This window comes from Myodes glareolus, chromosome 8 (genome assembly GCF_982192425.1).
Source record: "Myodes glareolus chromosome 8, mMyoGla1.1, whole genome shotgun sequence".
Lineage (NCBI taxonomy): Eukaryota > Metazoa > Chordata > Mammalia > Rodentia > Cricetidae > Myodes > Myodes glareolus.
Window position 1 is genome coordinate 60,484,940 of NC_142033.1, and position 26,001 is coordinate 60,510,940.

The 26,001-nt window shown below is 36.3% G+C and overlaps 1 protein-coding gene across 12 annotated transcripts in view; it reads left to right on the forward strand.

The window, feature by feature from the left end:
• The window catches only part of Lcorl (ligand dependent nuclear receptor corepressor like), a 153,046-nt gene that overhangs the window by 62,832 nt on the left and 64,213 nt on the right, over window positions 1-26,001 (forward strand). For 7 of the 12 annotated variants that reach the window (XM_085691913.2, XM_048461636.3, XM_048461645.3 and 4 more), the window contains 2 exons: window positions 10,308-10,387; window positions 11,343-11,472. The exons of 3 other annotated variants lie outside the window; for them this stretch is intronic. In XM_085691913.2, coding sequence (XP_085548039.2) covers window positions 10,308-10,387; window positions 11,343-11,472 — 210 coding nt within the window. The remainder of the gene's footprint in view (window positions 1-10,307; window positions 10,388-11,342; window positions 11,473-26,001) is intronic. 2 more of the 12 variants (XM_048461641.3, XM_048461642.3) reach the window with 1 other exon arrangement.

The following is a 26,001-nucleotide window of genomic DNA, read 5'->3' on the forward strand; positions in this document are numbered from 1 at the left end:
GGCTAGGATCCCAAAAAGCCAGTACATGCAGAGGAAACAAGTCCCAGTGCCATTATCAATGGCTTCTCAGACAGTCCCCTTATATCAGTGCGTGAACGCCCCCATCGCGGTCCTGACTTCCTTGTTTATGTTCTCCCTCCTTCTGCTCCTCATTTGGACCTTGGGGGCTCAGTCCAGTGCTCCAATGTGGGTCTGTGTTTCAATGTCCATCCATCGTCGGATGAAGATTCCCTCTGATCTTGACTTCCTTGCTCACGTTCTCCCTCCTTTTGCTTCTCATTTGGACCTAGGGAGTTAAGTCCAGTGTTCCAATGTGGGTCTCTGTCTCTATCTCCATCCATCGCCAGATGAAGGTTCTATGGTGATAAGCAAAATATTCGTCAGTATGGTTATGGGCCAAGTTCAGTTCAGGCCCCCTCTCCTCTGCTGTCCAGGGAACAATCTGGGGATCCCTCCTTCGACCTGGGAACCCCTCTAGAATCAAGTCTCTTGCAAACTTTAAAATGGCTCCCTTAGTTGAGATATATACTTCCCTGCTCCCATATCCATCCTTCCTCCCTCTCCCCCATCCCATTCCCCCAAGCTTTCCTCAGTCCTCTCCTACTCCCTTCTCGCTAACCATCTTCCCTTCCAACAACCCCCCCGTCCCCCCAAACCCAAGGTTGCCTGGCAAGCTTGTCTACGTCCAATATCCAGGAGGATAACTATATGATTTTCTTCAGGTTCACCTTCTTATTTAGCTTCTCTAGGATCACAAATTATAGGCTCAAAGACCTTTAACTATGGCTAGAATCCACTTATGAGTGAGTACATACCATATTCCTCTTTTGGGGTCTGGGTTACCTCACTCAGTAAAGCGTTTTCTATTTCCATCCATTTGCATGCAAAATTCAAGATGTCATTGTTTTTTACCGCTGAGTAAAACTCTGTGTATATGTTCCACACCTTCTTTAACCATTCTTTTATTGAGGGGCACCTAAGTTGTTTCCAGGTTCTGGCTATTCCAAATAGTGCTGCTATGAACATAGTTGAACAAATGCTTTTGTGGTATGATAGGACACCTCTTGGGTATATTCCCAAGAGTGGAATTGCTGGGTCCTGAGGGAGATGACTCCCAGTTTCCTGAGAAACCGCCACACTGATTTCCACAGTGGCTGCACAAGTTTGCATTCCCACCAACAATGGATGAGTGTTCCCCTCATTCCACATCCTCTCCAGCATAGGCTATCATTGGTGTTTTTAAGTTTAGCAATTCTGACAGGTGTAAGATGGTATCTCAAAGTTGTTTTGATTTACATTTCCCTGATTGCTAAGGAGGTTGAGCATGACCTTAAGTGTCTTTTGGCCATTCAAAGTTCATCTGTTGTGAATTCTCTGTTAAGTTCAGTACCCCATTTTTCAATTGGGTTAATTAGAGTTTTAGTGTCTAGTTTCTTGAGTTCTTTGTATATTTTGGAGATCAGACCTTTATCTGATGAGGGGTTGGTGAAGATCTTTTCCCAGTCAGAAGGTAGTCTTTTTGTCTTACTGACAGTGTCCTTTGCTTTACAGAAGCTTCTCAGTTTCAGGAGGTCCCATTTATTCATTGATTCTCTTATTGTCTGTGCTACTGGGGTTCTACCTAGGAAGTGGTCTCCTGTGCCTATATCTTGTAGACTACTTCCTACTTTCTCTTCTATCAGGTTCAAAGTGGTCAGATTAATGTTGAGGTCTTTAATCCATTTGGACTTGATTTTTGTGCATGGTGATAGATATGGATCTACTTTCATTCTTCTACAGGTTGATATCCAGTTATGCCAGCACCATTTGTTAAAGATGCTTTCCTTCTTCCATTGTATACCTTTAGCTCCCTTGTCGAAAATCAGGTATTCATAGGTTTGTGGGTTAATATCCGGGTCTTCTATTCGATTCCATAGGTCGACTTCTCTGTTGTTATGCCAATACCAACCTGTTTTCCATACTGTAGCTCTGTAATAGAGTTTGAAGTCAGGAATAGTTATACCTCCAGAAGTTCCTTTATTATATAAGATTGTTTTGGCTATCCTGGGTTATTTGTTTTTCCATATAAAGTTGATTATTGTTCTCTCAAGGTCTGTGAAGAATTTTGATGGGATTTTGATGGGGATTGCATTGAATCTATAGATTGCTTTTGGTGGAATTGCCATTTTAACTATGTTGATCGTCCCAATCCAAGAGCAAGGGAGATCTTCCCATTTTCTGGTATCCTCTTCAATTTCTTTCTTCAAAGACTTAAAGTTCTTGTCAAATAGGTCTTTCACTTCCTTGTTTAGAGTTATCCCAATATATTTTATGCTATTTGTGGCTATCGTGAAAGGTGAAGTTTCTTTGATTTCCCTCCCTGCTTCTTTATCCTTTGTGTATAGGAGGGCAACTGATTTTTTGGAGTTGATCTTGTACCCTGCCACATTACTAAAGGTGTTTATCAGCTGTAGGAGTTCTTTGGTAGAGTTCTTGGGGTCACTAATATACACTATCATATTATTTGCAAATAACAAGAGTTTAACTTCTTCCTTCCAATTCGAATCCCCTTGATCCCCTTATGTTGTATAATTGCTATTGCTAGAACTTCAAGCACTATATTGAAGAGGTATGGGGAGAGTGGACAGCCTTGTCGTGTTCCTGATTTTAGTGAAATGGCTTTGAATTTCTCTCCATTCAGTTTGATGTTAGCTGTCGGCTTGCTGTAAATAGCTTTTATTATATTTAGGTATGATCCTTTCATCCCCAATCTCTTCAACACCTTTATCATAAAGGGATGTTGAATTTTGTCAAATGCTTTTTCAGCATCTAATGAAATGATCATATGGTTTTTTTCTTTCAGCTTGTTTATGGTGGATTACATTGATTGATTTGTGTATGTTAAACCAGCCCTGCATCTCTGGCATGAAGCCTACTTGATCACAATGGATAATTTTTCTAATGTGTTCTTGGATTCTGTTTGCCTGTATTTTGTTGAGAATTTTTGCGCCGGTGTTCATGAGTGAGATTGGTCTGTAATTCTCTTTCTTGGTTGTGTCTTTGTGTGATTTTGGTGTCAAGGTAACTGTAGCTTCATAAAAAAAATTTGGCAATGACTCTTCTGTTTCTATATTGTGAAATACATTAAGGAGTATAGGTATTAGCTCTTCTTGGAAGTTCTGGTAGAATTCTGCATTGAAACCATCTGGTCCTGGGCTTTTTTTGGTAGGGAGATTTTGATAACAGCTTCTAATTCTTCACGACTAGCAGGTCTATTTAGATTGTTCACCTGGTCTTGATTTAACTTTGGTAAATGGTACTTATCTAAAAACAAGTCCATTTCTTGTACATTTTCCAACTTTGTGGCATATAAGCTTTCGTAGTAAGATCTAATGATTCTCTGAATTTCCTCTGTGTCTGTGGTTATGTCCCCCTTTTCATTTCTGATCTTATTAATTTGAGTGTTATCTCTCTGCCGTTTGATTAGTTTGACTAGAGGTTTGTCAATCTTGTTGATTTTCTCCAAGAACCAACTCTTTGTTTCATTGATTCTTTGGATTGTTTTCTGTGTTTCTATTTTGTTGATTTCAGCCCTCAGTTTGATTATTTCCAGTCTTCTACTCCTCCTGGGTGAGTCTGCTTCTTTTTTATCCAGAGCTTTCAGGTGTCCTGTTAAGTCTCCAATGTGTGCTTTCTCCATTTTCTTTAATTGGGCACTTAGTGCTGTGAACTTTCCTCTTAGCACTGCTTTCATTGTGTCCCATAGGTTTGAGTATATTGTGTTTTATTTTCATTAAATTCAAGGAAGACTTTAATTTCTTTCTTTATTTCTTCCTTGACCCAGGGGTGATTCAGTAGTTGACTGTTCAGCTTCCATGAGTTTGTAGGCTTTTTGGGGTTCAAATTGTTGTTGAATTCTAACTTTATTCCATGGTGATCCAACAAGACACAGGTGGTTAGTAATATTTTTTTATATCTGTGGAAGTTTGCTTTGTTACCAAGTATGTGGTCAATTTTCGAGAAGGTTCCATGAGCTGCAGAGAAGAAGGTACATTCTTTCCTATTTGGGTGGAATATTCCATAGATATCTGTTAAGTCCATTTGATTCATTACCTCTATTAATTCTCTTATTTCTCTGTTGGGTTTCTGTCTGATTGACCTGTCCATTGGTGAGAGAGGTGTGTTGAAATCTCCTACTATTAGTGTGTGTAGTTTGTTGACTTCCTTGAGTTCTAAGAGTCTTTTTGTTGTTGTTGTTTTGGTTTGGTTTTTCTTATAAACCTGGGTTTGATTTGGGGTGGGGGTGGGTTGCAAGAGCAGAGGGCAGATGGAGGAGATGGGGTGATAAGTGAGATCAGAATACAGTGATGTAAAATCCACAAAAAACTCAATAAAAGTAAAAACAAATTATCTGTTTAGACTTGTACCACATTTTAAATTGGGTTATTTGTTTTCTTGATATCTAGTTTTTTGAGGTATTTATATATTTTGAATATTAGGCCTCTATCTAATGTATAGTTGATAAAAATGATTTTTTTCTGTAGGCTGCTGTTTTACTTGAATGACAGTGTTTTTTATTGTGCAGAAGCTTCTCAGTTTCATGAGGTTCCATTAATTGTTGATCTTAGTGACTGTGCCATTGGTATTGTGTTCAGAAAGTCTTTTCCTGTGCTAATGATTTCAAGACACTTCCTCACTTTGTCTTCTCTCAGGTTCATTGTGTCTGGTTTTATGATGAGGTCTTTGATTCCTTTGAATTTGAGTTTTGTGCCAGGTTATAAGTACAGATCTGTTTGGATTTTCCTATGTGTAACTATCCACTTTGACCAGCACCATTTGTTGAAGATACTGTCCAGTGTGTATTGCTGGTTTTATCAGGTGTCTGTATGTATGTGGATTGATGTCTGGATCATCAGTTTGATTCCATTGATCAGTGTGTCTGTTGTGCCAACACCATGCTGTTTTTATTACTATAGATCTGTAATACACTTGGAATTGGTGATAGTGATACCTCCTACAACTTTTTATTCAGGATTGTTTTATCTGTCCTAGCTTTTGTTTGTTGTTTGTTTTTGTTGTTTGTATGCATGTGTGTGTGTGTGTGTGTGTGTCTGTGTGTGTGTCTGTGTATTTCCATATGAAGCTGAACTTGTCCTTTCAAGATTTGTGAAGAATTGTGGTTGATGGGGATTGCATTGAATCTGTAGACTGCTTTTGATAGGATGGCCATTTTTTACTATATTAATCCTACCAATCCATGAGCATGGGGGATCTTTTCATCTCCTGATATCTTTTTTAATCTCTTTCTTCAGAATCCTAAAGCTTTTATCATACAAGTCTTTTACTTGCTTGGATATAGTTAACCTGAGATATATTATTTGAGGCTATAATGAAATGTGTTGTTCCCCTGATTTTCTCAGTCCCTTTGTCATTTATGTATAAGAGGACTACTGATTTTTGTGAGTTAATATTGTCTCCAGCTACCTTGCTGAAAATGTTTATCAGCTGTAGAAGTACCCTAGTAGAACTTTTAGTGTCACTTATGTATATAGTATTATATCATTTACAAATAAATAAATTTTGATTCCTTCCTGTCTAGTTTGTTTCTTCTTGATCTTCAGTTTTCTTATTACTCTAGCTAAGACTTCAAATACTATATTGAATAGGTATGGAGAGAGTGGACAGCCTTGTTCCTGATTTTAATGGGATTGCTTTGAGTTTCTCTTCATGTAATTTGATGTTGTCTTTAAACTTGCTGTAAATTGCCTTTATTATGGTTAGGTATGTCCCTTGTATTCCTAATTTCTCCAGGGCTTTTATCATGAAGGGGTGTTGGATTTTGTCAAAGACCTTTTCTTCATCTAATGAGATGATCATGTGATTTTTTTATTCGGTTTTTTTATATAATGGATTACATATTTGATTTATGTATATTGAAATATTCCTGCATCTCTAGGATGAAGCCTACTTGATCATGGTGGATGATCCTTTGGATGTGTTCTTGGATTAGGTTTGCAAGTATTTTTATTGAGCATTTTTGTATCTATGTTTATAAAAGAAATTGGTCTGTAATTCTCTAGTTTTTCGGTTGGGTCTCTTTGTGGTTTGGGTATCAGAGTAACTGTGGTCTTAAAATGAATTGGGCCGTGTTCCTTCTGTTTCAGTTTTGTAGAATAATTTAAGGAGTATAGGCTTCAACTCCTCTATGAAAGTGTTATAGAAGCCTGCACTTAAACCATCTGGTCCTGAGCTTGTTTTTGTTGGAAGAATTTGTAATGACTGCTTCTATTATACTTGGGGTTATAGGTCTGTTTCAATTGTTTTAGCTCATCTTAATTTAATTTTGATAAGTAACGTGTATTGAGAAAATTATCCATTTCATTTAAATTTTCCAATTTGTTGGAGTATAGGATTTTTAAACATGTCCTTATGATTCTCTGGATTTCCTCAGTGTCTGTTATATTTGTTATGTTATTATATTAATTTCTAATTGTATTAATTTGGATCTTTTCTTGCTGCATTTTAGTTAATTTAAGTAAGGGTTTATTGATCTTATTGATCTTTTTCAAAGAACTAACTCTTAGTTTTCATAGATTCTTTGTATGTTTGTTTCTCTTGTTTCTGTTTTATTGATTTTGGCCCTCAGTTTGATTATTTCTTATCATCTACTCCTTTTGAGTTTGATTACTTTTTTTGTTTGTTTGTTTTAGAACTCTCTGGTGTGCTATTTAAATTGCTAAGTATGAGATCTCTGCAATTTTTTTTTTTTATGTGGGCCCACAGTGCTATGAATTTGCCTCATGGAACAGCCTTCATTGTGTCCCATAAGTTTGAGTGTTCTTTTGTGTTCATTTTCATTAAGTTCTAGACATTCTTTATGTCTTCACCCAATTTTCTTTCAGTAGAGAATTGTTCAGTTTCCATGAGTTTGTAAGCTTTCTGCTGCTGTTAAAATCAACCTTTAGTCCATGGCGGTCAGACAGGATACAGGGTGTTATCAGTTTTCTTTTATATCTTGAAACTTGTTTTGTGTCTAAGTATGTGGTCAGTTTTGGAGAAAGTTTCATGAACTGCTGAACTATATTATTTTGTGTTTGAGTAAAATGTTCTCTAAGTATCTGTTAGGTCCATTTGGTTTATGTTAGTTGGCACCAACATTTCTCTGTTTAGTTTACTTTTTAATTTTCTAAAGTTCATTCTTCTTTCATATATTACATCCCAACTGCAGTTTTCCCTCCATTTCTCTCAGCTCCCCAAACCTCCCCTCTCCTCAGATCCACTCCTCCTCCATTTCCCTTCAGAAATGAGCAGGTCTCAATGGGATAACAATCTAGCAAGTTACAATAAGACTAGGCACAAATCCTCATATCAAGGCTGGATGATGCAACCCAGTAGGAGGATAATGGTCCCAAGAGCAGGCAAAAGATTCAGAGACACCCCCCCACACACACACACACATACTTATTGTTTGAGTCCAAGAACACCAAACTCACAACCATAGCATGTATACAGTGGACTTAGTTAGCTTAGACCAATTCAGTCTCTGTGAGCCCCTATGTACCCTTCCTAGTAGATTTTGTAAGCCATGTTCTCATGGCGTCCTCAACACCTCTGACTCCTACAATCCTTCCTCTCCCTCTTCTGTGAGGTTTTCCAGGTTACACTTAATGTTTGGCTGTGGATCTCTGCATCTGCTCTTTTTAGTTGCTGGATGAAACCATGGCTGTACCACCCTGAATCTGTTTGATCTTGTCTCTCCTTAGCTTTTGTCTGAATGGTCTATATATTGGCCAGAGTGGAATATTTAAGTCTCCCACTATCAGTATGTGAGGGATTTAAGCTGTAGTAGTATTTCTTTTATGAATTTGGATGCCCTTGTGTTTGGTGTGCCTAGATTTTATAAATCTCAATGTCCTCTCATGGATTTTTCCTTTGATGAGTATCATGTCCATTCCTGTCTCTACTGATTAGTTTTGGTTTAAGTCTATTTTCTCAGAAATTAAAATAGCCATACCTGCTTACTTTTTAGGTAAATTTGCCTGGAATATCTTTTCCATCCTTTTACCCAGAGGTGATGTTTTTCCTTGATGTTAAGGTGTGTTTGCTAGATACTACAGAAGATGCAACAGAGGAATGGATTCTGCTTCCAAATCTATTCTTTAGTCTGTGTCTTTATGGGAGATCGAGACCATTAATGTTTAGAGATATCAGTGAGCATTATTTGTTGATTCCTGTTATATGGTGATGGTGGTGAGTGTGTTTCCCCTCTTTTCATTTGCTGATTTAGGTGTATTTATTATTCCATGTGGTTAACGTCTTTAGGTTGGAGTTTTCCTTCCAGTGCCTCTTGTTTGACTGGATTTGTAGATAGATATTGCTTAAATTTTATTTTATCATGAACTATTTTCTTATTCTATTGTGAGTAAAAGTTTTACTGGGTATAGTGTTTTCTTATGGCATCTATGATCTCTTAGAGTCTGTAGCATATCTGAGTGAGCCATTCTGACTTTTAGGGTTTCCTTCGTATGTATTTTGGTCTTTTTCCGTTGGAGCTTTCAATATTCTTTCTTTGTTTTGTACATTTAGTGTTATATTTATTAGGTGGCAAGGGGACTTTGTTTTCTAGTCCAGCCTATTTGGTGTATTGTATGCCTCTTGTACCTTGATAAACATCTTTGTTTAGGCTAGAGAAGTTTTCTTCTGTGATTTTGTTGAAAACATTTTCTGTGCATTTGACCTGGATTTCTTTTCCTTTCTCTATTCCTATTATTCTTAGATTTTGTAGTGTCCAAAATTTCCTGTTATTTTATACCAGGGGTTTTTTAGATTTAACATTTTCATTGACTGAGATATTCATTTCTTCTATTGTGTTTTCAGTGCCTGAGATTCTTTCATCTCTTATATTATGTTGACAAGGCTTCCGTCTGAGGTTCCTGTTCCAGTTCCTAAATTTATCTCAGTTTGGGTTTTCTTTATAAATTCAATTTTCACTTTCAGTTCCTGGGGTGTTTTATTCATTTCTTTATATTCTTTGTGTTTTCACAGATTCTGTAAGGGATTTATTCATTCCTCTTTAATGTCTTCTATCATATTTATAAATGCCACTTTAAGGTCTCTTTCTTGTGCTGCAGCGATATTTCAATACTTAGGGCCTGCTCTGGTAGGGTTGCTGGGTTCTAATGGAGATAAACTGTCCTGGCTGTTAATTGCTTATATTTCTTCTGTCTACATTATGCTCTCTTAACCTCCCTTCCACCAAGCCCCTCTGCCCAACTCTCCTTTCCTAAGGTTTTCATGCCCCTCTGCATTTAATTAGAGTGCTTGCAACTTGGTTATTTACTTGAGCAAGGGCATCTTACTCTTCCCTTCTGCCAGCATCTACTAATTTTTAACTCATCATGGGGAAGTGGGGTTTAATGAGCTCTTTAGCATTTATGATGGAATGTGGATAGGCCCAGTCTTCTGCAGGTAACCACTGTTACCTCTGCCAGTACATAGGGGCAGTAGCTCTGTCACGGCCAAAATACAACACATTTCTTCATGCTCCAACTCTTAAATTTTGCTCCTTCTTCCAAGATGTTCCCCAAGTGTTAGGGTGGAGGGAATGTGATATAGATGCCCCATAAGGCTAAGCACTTAACAACCATTTGTTCTCATCACTTTTTGGCAAATTATGAGTCTCTATATAACTGTCACCACTGTAAACAGGAATTTCTCTGACCAAGGCTGAAAGCAGCACTAAGCTGTGGGAAATAGTGTATGGTTTGCATTGGATTATATACCCTATTTGTTTACTCCATCTTTCTTGTAACTAAGCTTTTGGAAATAAAAGAGTCTGACCTTATTTTTGATTAACTAATGGATTGCTACTTGTTTTTGTTGGCATCATTCCGTTTTCTCAAACTTGGTGTTCTTGACACATTGGTTCTTTCTTCCATTTCTCTGTGTTATATTTTCTCTCAGATTGTGCATAGTTTATTTCTTTCTTCCTTATATCACCCCCTTTGGTCTGCCTGTCATAATGAAAATAAAAGGAAATGAATAAATAGTGATGATTGGATCCTTGAAGTGATTAGATGATACTTAAAATTCTGTTAGAAAATTATTAATGTATAACCAGCTCATTTTCTTGATATTTTATCTCATGGCCCATTGTTTATTTTTCTAGATATCAAGAGGTTAATTTGAAAGTTAGACTTTCTGCCCTTACTTTTAGTAGTTAGGTTTTGTTTTTTTCATTTTTTCTTTTGCCATTGCTGTGGAAGATGGTGATTTTGCTGGTTTTTATAAAGTTAGTATATTTAATGAATATTTTCCTTCTTTTAAAGACTGTGAACCAGAAGAGCTGACTGACTGGTCTATGGATGAAAAATGTTCATTTTGTAACCTACAGAGAGAAGCAGTCAGTGTAAGTGTTAGTGCCATGAAATTATTTTAAAAATAATTACACAATTGCAATAGTTTTTAAACTTAATTTGTTCTGATAATTTGTGACTCAGTGAAAATTTAAATACTTGATTTGTTGAATGGAAAGAATATGTCCAACATTTAGTTTAGCTTTTAGAATTCATACAATTTTTTCCTTCTTTCTTCCTTTTGGGGGGAGTTCTTTTTGTTTCTTTGGTTGGTTTTGGTTTTTTTTTTATTTTTTGTTTGTTTGGTTATTTGATTGGCTTTGGTTTGGTTTGGCTTTCCTCCTTCACATTTACTTCTTATTACTCCCTGACTCATGAACTTCACCTTAGGTCAGGTTGGTAATTTAGGTATCCAAGGGTGAACTTGGAGACCTAGTTTATGTAAGACCAATCTATAATCTGGTTTCTCAACAGTTGGTAGTAAGGGGATAATATGTTACTATCTGTAGCCCTTTCACTACTTTTAAAGTCTTTGGCTATCAGAAATATATCCTGTATTGATATGAAATATGTACCTACTATATGGAGGACATAGATGTATATAACTAACATCTTTTTGTATGGTGAGAAATCCTGATTTCTTATCTTTGTGATGAGTAGAGCTAAGAAGAATTTGAGACTCTGTTAAGCTCATCTACTTTGTTAAACCTCTAGCAGGATTACTTCACTGGCATGCATATAGTAAAATTTCAGCAGTGCCTGCCCACCCTCACCCTCGCCTCACACATTTTATCATAGTTTTAGTAAGGAATAAGGCTATTTTGCCCCTGTTAGAAATACATTTGTGATTTTTTTCCTGAATCCTATTAGACTTTATATTCTTTTTATATCATTTTATATTTTATAAAAGGCAGAACAACTTAAACATTGAAACAATTTTAACATATTTAGTTGGAACTCAGGTTTAAATGAAAAGTAATTAGGTTTGTTACTTTCTTATAATTTTAGGATTGTCTCCCATCTCTTGATTCTTCACAGTCAACGCCAACAGAGGAGCTATCATCTCAGGGCCAGTCCCACACTGATAAGATTGAATGCCAAGCAGAAAATTACCTAAATGCACTCTTTCGAAAGAAAGGTAATACTGGCATGCTTTGTCATTTAAATTTTGCAATGTTTAAATTTTTCTCATAGAGGACTTTTTATTTATATGTCAGTCTCTATTTTTAATTACTTCTTCCTTTGTTCTTATAGGGCCAATAAGATTATCAGTTCTCTTGTGCTAGCCATTTGTTTTCAGCATCCTATTTTCAAATTTCTCCCTCATAGGCACTTTTCAAAAGATTTTTGTGCTTCACTATTTTATCACTGCTCTCAAGTCTTAAAAAATTGTTAGATGATGAAGTTACAGAATGTTGTATTGCAGACCTATCCCTAATGATGTTTCTCTTACATCATTTGCCAACTGGCATACTGCTTTAGTGTCAGCTTGAGTATGCATAATTGACATTAAAAAGTCTGCTCCATATTTGTCCGTCTGATGTATTTCAACCAAATATGTTTTGTTTCACTTATGCTCATACTTGACACATATCTATAAGGTAAAACAGTTTTTGTATTTAAACTACTTGGGAAAAGTATAGGGTCTTCCATGTTTGTACCTAACCATTCCCATGGTTGTAAGTTGTCTTTCTTCAACCCCATGTGGATGTTTGGAGAAAGGAATGTTTGGGTTTGTGTGGGATTAAGTTATCCTTAATTTAATAGAAATCAAGAAAACACTGCTGTATTCTTACCTTGGTACTGATTCTATTTTATTCCTTGTTAGAGTTTGGTTCCAGCATATATTTTCTGCTAAGTTATAGCTTCGTAGTTTAAAAATATTGAACATGAATATTAAAATATTGAACATGAATATTAAAATATTGAACATGAATATTAAAATATTGAACATGAATATTAAAAGTACTGTTCACCTTTGAGTCTTTTATTAGAAGAGTTGTTGACTCTTCTAAGTTCTTTGGGTTCAATTTTGAGAATCCTGATTACAGATATCACTAATATAATTAAAAGGTCTAAAATCTACTTTTAAAAACACTGAAATAACTTAGAAAAAAAGCCTTTCCTGGCATATTATTAAAATAGTGTTGGAGAATTTGATTATCTTAAAAAGTATATTTCTTCACAGTTTTTCATGGGAGCCATTGTTAAACTAAGTGATGCATTTTCTTTAAAATTTGTAACACACTAATTTAGAAAACTGTTCTGCCAGTGTGGTTATCAGGAGGTCAGTCTTGGACCTCTCAGGATAAAAGTTAACAGAGAGTGTGGTTTGATTTACACTGGAATTTGTCATTCCTTATTCTTCCTTTGAGTCATTTATAATGGTAGTGAGTAGAGTTGTCAATATTAATAACTTTCACTTCATTATAGTATGGAGTTAGCCTCTGCTCCATTGCCTTGTTAAGAGTAATCAGTAAAAACTTGGTACTATTTCAGCTGATTCAAGCATCTGGGTCTCCAAGAGGTCTCCTACCAATAGTTGGGTGAGTGTTGCTGGGTATTTAGTGACCTCTCCATTTGTAACTTTCTTGTTTTCTTCATGATTGTTTGAAAGATTACCAAGAATTTAATTGAAAGATTCTTACTAGTATAGTACTTTTGCCTTATTTCAGGTGTTTGATATTTCCTGTATTTTTAGTACATCTCCATTTTCTGGATTTAGCTAGGGTTTTGTTATTATTGTTTGACTATTTTCCTTCAGTAGAACTGTTTTAGAGATTTCCATTCTGGTTTGACCAGAATAAGGAAAGAAAAGAATACTTTCTTATGGTATAAACTCTATTAAATAATTGGTTTGTTGCTTTAAAATAATATAATAAACTATATTTTGAGATAACAGGTAATAAATGTTTTCAAAGACAGGAAATACATGAATGTTTGGAATAGCAGCTGAGATATTGATGAAGCTTTTGCTTTCTAAAACATTCTTTAATTTGATCATTTTTAGATATTCTGGATATTCACACCAATAGTATTGCTACTTTGCTACTTAATTTGAGCAACAGGTTTATTCTGTTCTTATTTATTGTATTTTTCTAACTTAGAAATTTGAGGGATATGTTAATGATAAATGTAAATAATTGTGGATTAATAATGTCATCAATTAGGATTGAACATTTAAAGCTTGTGTTAGTCACTTCATTTCAATGACAGCACTACTTAAGAGAGTTATTTTGACTCACTGTTTCAGGAGTCAAGGATTTCAGTCCTTCGTGGTGGGGAAGGCATGGAGATTTAAACAACTCTAGCTTTCATAGTTCTGTGTAGGAATATGGGACACAGCTCTTTGCAAAGCAGCCAGGCAAAGAAACAAAGCATAATACCAAAATCTGGGCTGTAAGCCTTAAAGGCCTCCCTTCATCACCCGTTTCTATCATCCTGGTCCCGCTTCTAAATTTCCCACAGCTTCCCTCAACAGTATCACCAGCTAGAGGCCACAAGTTGGAAGACTCAAGCCTAGAGAGTCACCTCTGTTCAACTACAGTGTTGCACCCCCTCTGATTCTAAGCTGTATTGAAGGAGAGGTTGTTACTGCCATGCTAAAGCAGAGAAAGTAGTGCTCAAAGTCACATAGCACCTCAGGTCAGGGTTTTGAACATAAGGAGAAATGTCTAAACATTTCAAAATCTCAGTATTTCAAGAATAAATGAATGAGACAAAAAATGTTCTGTGTCATGAGCACCTCAATTTAAAAAGAGAAAAAAGTACATTTGCTATTTTTTTAGCATAATGTTAGAATTGTTTTATTTGAATTGAGTAGTCTAGAGAAGAACTATGAAAATGTTGGTATTTGTCATAAATTTATATTTTCCCCCTAGAGAACTTTTCTTTCTCTTTTCCATGATTAGTTCCTTATATAGGATGCCCCTGCACATAATTTTTTTGGAATGGAGGATCTCTATTATTACTTAAACCAAATTCAGGCTGGGCAATCTCTTGTAATTAGAAGCAAGTGAAAAGCTTGTTGAAGGTTGACATAGAATGGGAGAGGGATGCCTTAGTTCACAGACAAGCTTTTACTTATTTCCTAAATGAATTTTGTCTGAAGTTTAACTATAAAATAGAATACAATGAAGTTTCATGTTAAAAATAATTTCATTTTTTTACTCTAGTCTTCAACTTCCAAGGAGAGTACCTGCAATATTTTAGTCTCTTAGTAAAAATTTTCTTTCTTTTTCATGAGTCCAGAAACTCAAAACCCTCCTGTCTTAGCCTCTCTGGTACTTGTATTACAAGTATATACTACCAGTAAATCTTTTTTTTTATTTTTTGAAATTAAAATATAATTGTATCATTTTCCCCTTTCTCCTTCTACTCTTCCCATGCACCCCCTTGCTATCTCTCAAGTTTTTGACCTCTATTTCTTTGTTGTTAAGATGTGCACACACGTGTGCATGGTGCGCACATGCGCGCGTGCGCACGCGCACTCATACACACACACACACACATTCCTAAATATATGAATACAACCTGATTAGTCTGTATAATGGCACTTGTACTCCTCCTTGTGTACATGATTTTAGAACTGACCACTTGGTATTGGATAGCAGGTTTGCGCACTCTTTCCTATAGAAGACTGATTTCCCACTTCCAGCATCCCTTAGTTACTTACAAGGTTTTTGTTTTGTGTTTTGTCTAGAGCTGAGACCACATAAGATTCCCCCTTCTATATTAGCTTATCTATTGGTACAGTCCTTGTTCGGGTCATGTTGATGAGACTTTATGGGTGTGGCTTTTCTTACATTTCTAAGAGATGAAAATTCACAGCAAAATTTTTGTTCCTCTGGCTCTCACAGTCTTTTCACTCCCTCTTCTGTAATGATCCCTGAGCCTTAGGTATAGGAATTGTGTTGTAGATGCATCAGTTGGGACTGGACTTCACAACTGCATTTTGATCAGTTGTACTTTTCTACAAATGGTTTGCATCTATTGCAAAGAAGTTTCTGCAATGAAGGGTAAGAAGTACATGTATCTGTGGGTATAAGGATAAATATTTAGAATGTAATTAGGGATTATGATGATTTTGTAAAGTAGAAGTTATAGGTTCTCAGTTTTCCTTCAAGATTCATGTTTTCACTAGTCCCAGCTAGCTGGCTGGATTTCCAGTACCATCCATAACTTCCCTCCTGTTGAATGGGCCTTAAGTCCAGTTAGAGCTGTTGGTCACCACCAAGCTATATGCCACTTTTGTACCCTTAGACATACCATGCCATGCTGGTCATTGTTGTAGTTAATAGGCATCATAGCTGGATGGGACTACTAGTGGCTTCCCTCCCTTGGAAGCTTGCATATCACCTTTGATACTATAAGTGCTAGTCCTTGGGAGAAATCTTTCAGGTTGGAGCCAGCTCAGATCCTCTGGGACCTGTGTCCAAAGTACGTGTTATCTTCAGCAGTAGGGACTTACATTCAAGCTGTTGGAGACATCTGTGGACAATAGCAACAGCCGTTGTTTATGACTCTCTTGGACAACCCTGACCAACAACTTAAAGGGAGCTTCTCATGCTTGGTCATAAGGGTGTTTATTAGATAGTCTGTGGCTCTTGTGGGGTGCGTTATCAGTCCAGATGTAAAAATTCCGTTTAAACTGTGTATCTATACACAGACTTAACATGTATCATATATAAACTTAGATAGATATGATTCTGTGTGGACTTATTCTGATACCCTTACTGACTTTTTTATCCCCTTCCTCCTATATTAATCTTTCTTCCTCCTCGCTAATTAAAGCCCCCTCTAAGAAAATATTTCTTGAATGAATAATTAATAAGATAAATTATGTTCAATTATGTAAGTTTCTCTAAGCATTTAATAGTGTTAGTGCTTCATTTGTTTTATTTAAAGAAGTAAATTAATTAGTGCCTATATGTATACAGTTTGCTTTTACTATTTGTAGTTAAAATTACTATGTATAGTATGAATATCAACCCATTTCCTTGTGTTTTGCTTTTGTAGTACTAGGATACAAACCCAAGCCCTTCCTATACTAGGCAAACAGTCTATAAATGAGGTATATTCCTAACCCTTAAGTCAGTTATTTTGTTCTGTTGTTTTTAATTTTGTTTTACTTTTTAATTTTTAGATTATATTTAAAAATAGTATATGTATATATGCACATATATGCATGTAGTCAGGTTTTTTATTTATATAATCATAATCCTGTAGCTATATATGGCCTTGTCAAACGTTATCATGTAAACTAAATTATATTTTGGATTTTAGGTTCATATTCTCTGATCACCTACAGTATAAAAGTCATTGCTATATAGTTCCAGAATATGAAATATGCTGCTTTTTTAATTAATATTGCCTAAATTGGACAAAATATGTACATAGTAAACCAAGGGCCTTTAGCATATGAAGCAAGCACTATTCTGAACTGTATCCCCTGCCATGAACCTTTAATTTCCAGAAACAAGTGTCTACTTTTGACTGCTTCAACCCCAGAGTGTTTGACTGTTAATCCTCTCCTCAGAAACACATGTTGTGGCTCCCTGAGTTTTTACTGCATGGTATCCTTCCTCTTTCTTTACTCCCTGTACACTGTTTGTGTTTTTCTCTCTACTGTTTTCCTCCTTCCTGTGCTGAATTCAATAAAGAAATGAAGAGAGAATGAATACGTTAGATTAAAGAAATTCTGTTTAGAAAAAAGCTATAATGATTTATTGTATACTCGTGTGTTTATAAGTGCAGTTGTACTGCCATGTGTGTGGATGGTGTGGGAAGACAGCTTGCAGGAGCAGGTCCCCTCCTACCATGTGGACACTGGTGATCCAATTTAGGTCTTCAGGCTTGGTGGCATTTCTTCACTGAGTCTCCTTATTGGGCCAGCTTTTTCCATTATTCCAAATTCGTCTGTGAAATGTTTTCTTCTAAAGCTAGAACTTTAGCCTCCTTTTAATTTCATCTGTTTTCAGTACCTTATCTTACCTAATTCTGTAGCTTCAAGCTCTCATTTTAGATTTAAAAAAAAAAAAAACCACTTGTTAGTCCTGACTGCTTTTAGGCTTTATTTTTATTTATATGTAGATGTATATATCTCTGTGTTTATGTGTTCATGTTACCACAGAGGCCAGAAGAGGCCTTTAAATCTGCTGGAGCTAAAGTTAACAGGTGTTGTCAACTGCCTCACATGGGTGCTGGGAACTAAGCTCTGGTCCTCTGCAAGAGCGGCATGCGCTCTGTAACTGTTGAGTCATCTCTTCAGCGTCCTGTCCTGAGTTCTCAAGTTCATATTCCTGTTTACTTCTTTCTAGGTATAGCCCACATTGACACATAGGAGACATTAGGTGTGACACGAGCTTTATTTACTCATTTTCAACTCTTCTACATCCCCTTTGCTACACTGTTAGATCCTATACAGTGTTTTTCATTTCCAATTTATGCCTTAGTTTATCTCTCTTCTGTTAAACTGTAAACTCTTTGTTGCCTTGTTTTATTTAATTCTTTCCTTATATTAAGCATATCAAGTTATGCTGTATAAGCGGATGAATTTTTTCTCTCCAATTTCCCAGGAAATGGAAGGCTTTAAAACCTACAATGTACATTGGGTTCTTTTTACATAACTAACTGAAGCCAGGCAATGGTGGCGCACACCTTTAATCCCAGCACTCGGGAAGCAGAGGCAAGCGGATCTCTGTGAGTTTGAGGCCAGCCTGGTCTACAGGAGCTAGTTCCAGGACAGGCACCAAAGCTACAGAGAAACCCTGTCTTGGGGGGCGGGGTAACCACAGCTAACTGATATACCCAGTTCTGTTGAAAAGACACCACCTGCTAAATTCTTCTTATAACTACCATTGTCATGGCTCCATTTGTTTTATCCTGAAAATGAGTTTTTAAAAAAATAATTTTTAAAAATTTTGACACTAATTTTAATTTTAGTACAAAGGCATAATTACCATACTTGAAAACCTTTGGCTGTGTTTTGCTGCTTAGTACTAGTATCAAAGGCAACTGAAAATCCTTTCATATACATAGCATTTTATATTCCTCTTTTCTGACACATTTAAAAGAATTGTGAAGGAAGAAATGTTCTACTTTTCTCAGAGACTTGGCCTGTTTTTAATTCCACTCAAAAATTAAATATACTAGATTTTCTAAACCATTACATATACAAAATGGAATATAAAATAACTAATTAAAATCTGAATCATGTTATTTTTTTCACTCTTCTACCCAGCTGTAATCCACTTGATAGGGACCACGAAATGGGCAATAAATGAATCAACTATTCTTTTATTAGTTTCAGGTTCTGCTTTCCACATAAACTGTAGTTATTTCTGTAAATAGAAATACTTGTAGGATACTTAAGAGAATTTTAAGAATAATTTTGACTGCAAAATGTCAATTGAAAGTATTAATCTTTGTAAACTTTGACTTTTAGAGGGAGAAATTTAATATTTTAGTCTTTTATGTAATAAGTAATGCCTAATATGTTACATGGTATTTTAGCCATTCATAAAGATATATTGTGTATGACTCTTTATATGTATATAGAGAGAAAAATGGAAGGAAAGAAATTACTTCCTGGTGTCCATGAGAGATTGGTTGTAGGACCCCTGCAGATAAAAAAGTTCCTGCCTGCTCATGTCTCATAAAATAAAATGGTACAATATTTGCATATAACCTGCATATATCCTGCATATTTACTTTCTACAACAGACATTTCTTTATTTCTTAGAATTCATTGTGCAGTATAAATACCTGTTGCTGGGAAATAATGACTAGAAACATATCTGTACAGGTTTGGTATAAATGTTTTGTGAATGTTTTTTTGTGAATATTTTTGATTCGCATCTTAAATCTAAGGATGTGGAATCTACAATATGTAAAAAGGGCTATTATGAATGTCATTCCGTTTATATGCAGTTTAAGCACACATTTTAGTTATAAAATAATGTCTTTTAAAAAAACAAAAGTATGTGCAGTAGCCAGGCAATAGTGGTGCACATCTTTAATCCCAGCACTCAGAGGGAGGTGAATCTCTTGAGGTCAAGGCCACCCTGGTCTACAGAGCAAGTTCCAGAACAGCCAGGGCTACACAGAGAAACCCTTTCTCGACAAAAACAAACAAACAAAAACATATGTTTGTATGCTGTGTTCTCATCTGTGGTATTTACAGTAGTATGACTCAGAGCTTTAGAGTCTCACATGTAAGGACTATTAGGCCAGGCCAGTAAAGTAGAAGTAGGAGTTTAAAAAAAAAAAAATAATGCCAAACTGGGTAGGTAAGAGCTCATCAGGCCGCAGCCCTCCGTAGAGCTACAGTTAACTGAGGAAAGCTGGGAGTGGAAGGGGTGGTCTCCCCCAAAGAGGTGCACACCAGTTTGTTGTATAGTACCCAGATGGTCGACCCTGAAAACATACATACAAGTAACATTATATGGACTCAACAAGTGATATTTAGGTGTGTGTTTGTATGTGTGTGTACAAATACTGTATATACATGCAATAACAATTAATGAAAAAAGAGACCATGAGTTTGAAGGAGATGGATATATGGGAATGTTTTGAGGGAGGAAAATGAAGGGAGAAATATAAGTAGGATACAATCTCAAAAAATGAAAAAAACAACAAAAAACTTTTTGAGTTGATAGAGGTGGTTCGATGTTTACAAGCGCCTGCTGTTGTTGCAGGGGACAGGAACTCTGCTCTTGGCACTCCTGCCCAGCAGCTCACAACTCAGCGCTGGAACTCCAGCTCCAGCAGACAGCCGCACCCTCCGACCTCCATGGGCACAAACTCACATGCACATAACCCCCAAGAGACACAGCATACAGATAACTAAAATGAGAATAAATCCTCTTTTTAAAAATACGTTGATACAAAACAAAGGTTATTTCCTATTCCTCATTCCCTTTTTGTTAGCATGTATTCAGAAATCTTGAACTTTTTAATGTTTTCCAAAGTATAATTAATTTGGTTTTAAATAAAGGCTCATGGTTTCATATTCACTTTTCTTGCCACAAAGTTTATAGATGTTAGAAAATGCCGTGAAAATGGTTTGTCTTCTTTGGGCTTATTAGTATAGCTACAAATCTTAGGGGTCGTCTTGTGCCTGATTTGTCTTTCTGTTTTCCTTTTTATATTGTATGTTCTTCATGGAACTTTTAAGTGTTTTCAGTTAACCTATAATAGTCATTATTAGTTTTGTATACTTTAAATTGGTATTAGTAGTTTGCCATCTCTGAATATACCCATGATGGTTAAGTAAGCTTTATAGTAAAACCAGTGTTACAGTTCTGTCATTTAGTTTTTTTAATAGAAATATTTTATCAAGGCATTAAAAAAAAATTGTTGCCCTTACAGATACCTGTAAGTTCTAATACAGAATTTTAAAAACTTAATCTTTTTTTCTATTCTAACTATGAGACTTTAATTTGATGGTAAAGAAATTAGCCAACAACTCACATATTTCATGTGTCCTAAACTGCAGAATAAAAGGGAGAAATGTCTTGGTAACTCAGCCGTTTTCCTTTCCCCTGGATATATTCTTCATACACTATAACTCAGTTGTTTTTCTTACAGTAGAACATGTCAGCCAGCCACAGAATTTCAGCTATTTTTTAAAGGTTAGTTTTGAGAATGAGAATTCAGTTTCTTTTTTTGTTTTGTCTTGTGTATTTCATTCATTCACAGTATGTTTTAATCTAATTCATTCCCCATTCTTTCTCTTCCATTTCCTCTCCTGTCTCCCCTCCCCACTTTCCCCTTTCAATTTAATGTGTTCTTTTTTTTTCTTTAACTATCTGATTCTACTTAGTGCTGCCTGTATGGTCATGGGTATAACATATATTCATCTAGTAAAAGCATGGAGACCCTCTCTGGGGCTATCCCCCAACCCAAAAAAGCAACCAAACAAAACAACCTTTCCCTCTTCCAGCAGCCATCAGTTGCCAATAACTTCTCAGCTAGGGGTGGGCCTTTGTGAGCTCTTCCCCATCCCTGGTGGGATTTTGACTGGCTTGATCTTGTGCAAGTAGGTACAGCCACTGGGTTGATATGGACAACACTCCTGTCATCTCCAGAAAATAGTGTTTGGCTACATATGTATGCTACTTTTGGCTCTTAAATTCTTTCTGATTGGCCTCCCTGGGACTTCAAATGTGCTTCATGTGTGGTTACTTTTTCTCTGGTCTCAAAAACTTCCCTTTGGGGGAAATACTACAAGAGTGAGGGGCAGATGTGGAGAGACTGGGAGATGGGTGGGTTTGGGGTACATGATAGGAAATTTCCAAAAAATTGTGTTTAAAAAGATTAAGGCTTCTTATAATCCTGCCATATAGAAATATATAACCTTATTTTAAAAGGGTATTGTGTGGGTGCATATGTGGGCATGTGGGTGTAAGTGAGAGAGAGTGTGTGTATAAAATTTATAAATGTGGGGCTCAAGGCAAATGACTTTCCTCTTTGCTCTCATGATAGCTACAGAGCTGGACCATACTTTATTCTGCTATATCATCCTTTAGTTGAAAATACATACCTTGGTTTACCAGTAGGTAAATGGAGAATTGATAGAATAAACATATCATTTCTATTTATCTTAGCTATATTTCTTTTTTTTTCCTCTTTAGGCATTCGTTTATTAATTCTCAGTGAAGCAAATTTATAGTCACCCACTGCTTCCTGAGCTCTTGGTGACCAGTATGTTAAAGAGAAGTGCCGTATTTAGTTGTCTTGGGGAGTCAATAAAGTCTGGCACATTGTTGGAACAGAATGAAGCCTTCTCCACACACATTAAGGCTGAACATGACATCCCACCATAGGGAATAGGCTCCAACAAGTTAGCTCATGCACAGGGTTGGATCTGGTCCTACTGCCAGGGGCCTCTCAGATTGTGTAGGAGACAGTGATGAAACTTGGACTGACTATCCACTGTCTCCACATGGAGGCTCCACACTGTCAGTCTAGAGTTCATGAGTTCCCACAGCTTGGTTCAACTGTCTTTGTAGATTTCTCCATCATGATCTTGACCTCCCTTGCTCATATGTTCCCTCCTCCCTCTTTTCAGTTGGGTTGTCAGAGCTTGGCCTATTGCTTGGTTGTGGATCTTTGCATCTGGCTCCATCAGTTACTGGATGAAGGCTCTATGATGATAATTGCTGTATCCACCAATCTGATTACAGGAGACCAGTCCAGGCGCCCTTTCCACTATTCCTTGGAGTCTTAGCTGGGGTCGTCCTTGTGAATTCTTGGGAATTTCCCCAGCTCCAGGTTTCTCCCTAACCCCATACTGGCTCTCTCTATAAAGATCTCTCTTTCATTGTTCTCCCACTCCACCCCTTCCCTCCTCAACCATCCCATTCCCTTGTGTTCTCACCCCTCTTCCCTTTCCTTTACCGACCTCTTGCCCCAGTTTACCCAGGAAATCTCATTTATTTCCTCTTGGGGCCATCCATGTGTCCTTCTTAGGGTCCTCCTTGTTACCTAGCTTTTCTGGAGCTATGGATTGTCGTCTAGTTATCCTTTGCTTTATACCTAATATCCAGTTAGGAGTTTCTTATCTAGAAGAATAAGGATCCCCCCCCTTTTTTTCCTCCCTAGATACTACTTTGATTCCTTGCTTGTAGTCTTTTCCTAGACCCACCATAGTGGCCTATAGTACAATTTACTCCTTTGTCAGGGAGTATATTGTAAAATAACAAGACTCCTGTACAAGACGATTTGTCCTTCATCTGAAATCAAATTATGGGGGAATAAGTTATCTGATAAATAAAAGCTGCTTCATTTGTTGGCCATAAAAGTGTACATCAGGTTTATCCAATGGAATGCCTATGGGTGAGTGACTAGTTGCTTGATGAATTAAGGTGTTAGCACCCTGTTTTGTATTATATATTTTTTAATTTCATATATGTATGCTATATTTACATCATTTCCTGATCTCCTCCCTCCAAAGCCTCCTTTAAAGAAACATTATTATATTTCAGAATGAAGAGAATAGAAACTTTAAAATGTCTTCATGCCATGTTTAATTCTTTTCATTATGGAGAAAGAAAGTTTACTGAGAGGTTTGCTTGCTAGTAGTTGGAAAGTGTCAGCTGAAACTGCTGTGTGGCTGCCACAGTGTGAGTCAGAATTTAGTTTGTAAATAGTGTCATCTACCACCTTCTTGATTCACCAAATTGGCATTCCTACATTTCCAAGATTAGGTACCTAACTATGAAATGACATCACTTGCACCTAAATGTAGAATTATTGATAAATAATACCTCTTTCTTAGAACATCAGTCATATTATTTATTAGTGAGTAAAGAGGATTTCAAAAGCGTATATCAAAATGAAATATGAGAAGCACTGTGATTCTTATTTATTCTAAAACAGTTGTACTTAACCTGTGGATTGTGACCACTTTGGGGGTCAAACAACCCTGAAAGGGTTGCCTAAGACCATCTGGAAAACACATATTTCTGATGGTCTTAGGAACTAAGACACGATTCTATTGTCTCCAGGCAAGTCCACCTACATGCTTTTACACCCACATTTAAATACCTGATATGATGACATTATTACAGCCAACCCCATCACATACACCCCAAACAGATACAAGTGTATATGACAGGGTCAGCACCATAATGTACTTACGCGGGACTAGTCACACATGTAGAGAGCAGCTACTACTGTGTTAATATCAGCAGTATTGGAGGAAAAACATTTCATGAATTGTAATTACTGGGTAGATGTAAAATCATGTGCTGTAAAAAAAAAAATCTGTACCATGGAAACTTAATCTGGGTGCTGATCTTTTTTTATATTTAGCTGTGGTTGATGTGAATACTGCCCCCTTGTGATAGTAACAGGTATGTTTAAAAAAACAGAATGGTAAATCATGAAAAACTTGAATGAACTTTATTGACTGAACTATACCATGTGTCATCCTTTGTATTATTAAAGATATTATTATATATTATTTTCATTAGAAAACCATCCCATGACATTGGATCGTGTAGAGAAGAATGTTAAGAAAAGAAAATATAGTGAGGATTTTTTACAGTATGGTTTTACCTCAATAATTACATCAGGAATTGAGAAACCACAATGTGTTGTTTGTTGTGAAGTTCTATCAGCCAAATGTATGAAGCTGAACAAATTAAAACGCCATTTTGATAGCAAACATCTGAGCTTCGCCGGCAAGAATACCAGCTATTTTAGAAGCAATGCTGATGAACCCAAAAAAGCCAGGCTTGACACTAAGTACCACAAACAAGACATAACAGCCATTGAAGCTTCCTATTTGGTGGCACTGAGAATCGCTAGAGCCATGAAACCTCATACCATTGCTGAGGATTTACTGTTGCCAGCAGCTAAAGACATTGTTGGAGTTATGATTAGAGACAAATTTGTTATACATTGGGTGAAATTTCCTTATCTAATGACACTGTCCACAGAAGAATAGATATGTATGCTGATATTCTAGAACAAATAATCCAGGAAAGTAAATCAGCTCCACTTCCAATATTTAGTATCCAGCTTGATGAATCTGCAGATGTTGTAAATAGTTACTTGTTTTCGTAAGGTATATTAATGATGGTGATTTTAAAGATGAGTTCCTTTTCTGTAAACCTCTTGAAATAACAACTACTGCACGTGATGTATTTGGCGCAGTTGGTTCATTTCTGAAAGAGCATAAGATCTCTTGGGAAAAGGTTTGTGGTGTTTGCACAAATAGCACTCCAGCTATACTAGGATGTCGATCTGGTTTTCAGTATTTGGTGCTGAATGAGTCACCAAAAGTCATTGGAACTCATTGTATGATTCATTGGCGAATATTAGCAATGAAGACAATGCCACAAGAGTTACAAGAAGTAATGAGAAGAGTCATAAGTTTCTGTCAATTTTGTCAAGGTGAGTACTTTAAACAGCCAATTGTTTTCATAACTGCAATGAGTTGGATGCACCAAGCAAAGCTCTGCTATTTCAGACTAAGTGAGATGGTTATCCAGAGGAAAAGTTTTAAAACAAGTTTTTGAGCTTCATGATGAACTCAAAACGTTTTTTAATCAGAAACCAAGACCACAGTTTGAATAATACTTTTCAGCATTATTTTAATATTTTAAATAACACTTTTCAGCAATAAAAATGAATTGCATAAAATAGCTTACTTGGTGGACATCTTCGCCATCTTGAATAAGTTAAACTTATCACTGCAAGGACCAAATGCAACATGCCTCTATTTGTCTGAAAAGATCCAGTCATTCTAAAGGAAACTTCAGCTTTGACAAAAAAAAGTTGGGTGAAATTACATGTTGCCTATTTTATATGCTTTCTTTGTGGAACATAACATTGAACCAGACAAAGGGACTATGATGATAATTTCTGTGAAAAAAATACTTGCACATGCTTGCAGATGAAATTTGATCATATTTTCCAAGTTTGCCTGACACCCCATTTGTGCTTGCCAGAAGCGCATTCACAGTCAAAGTTGAAGATGTTTCTGAGACAGCACAGAGGACTTCCCTGAGCTTATTAGCAGTGATCCAGCAAGAATTAATTTCTCTACAATGTCAATTCTGGATCAAGTGTTTACAGTAATAGCCTGTTCTGTCTGAGACTGTGTTGTGCCTTCTTCCATTTCCAACAACATATCTTTGTGAAATGGGGTTTTCCA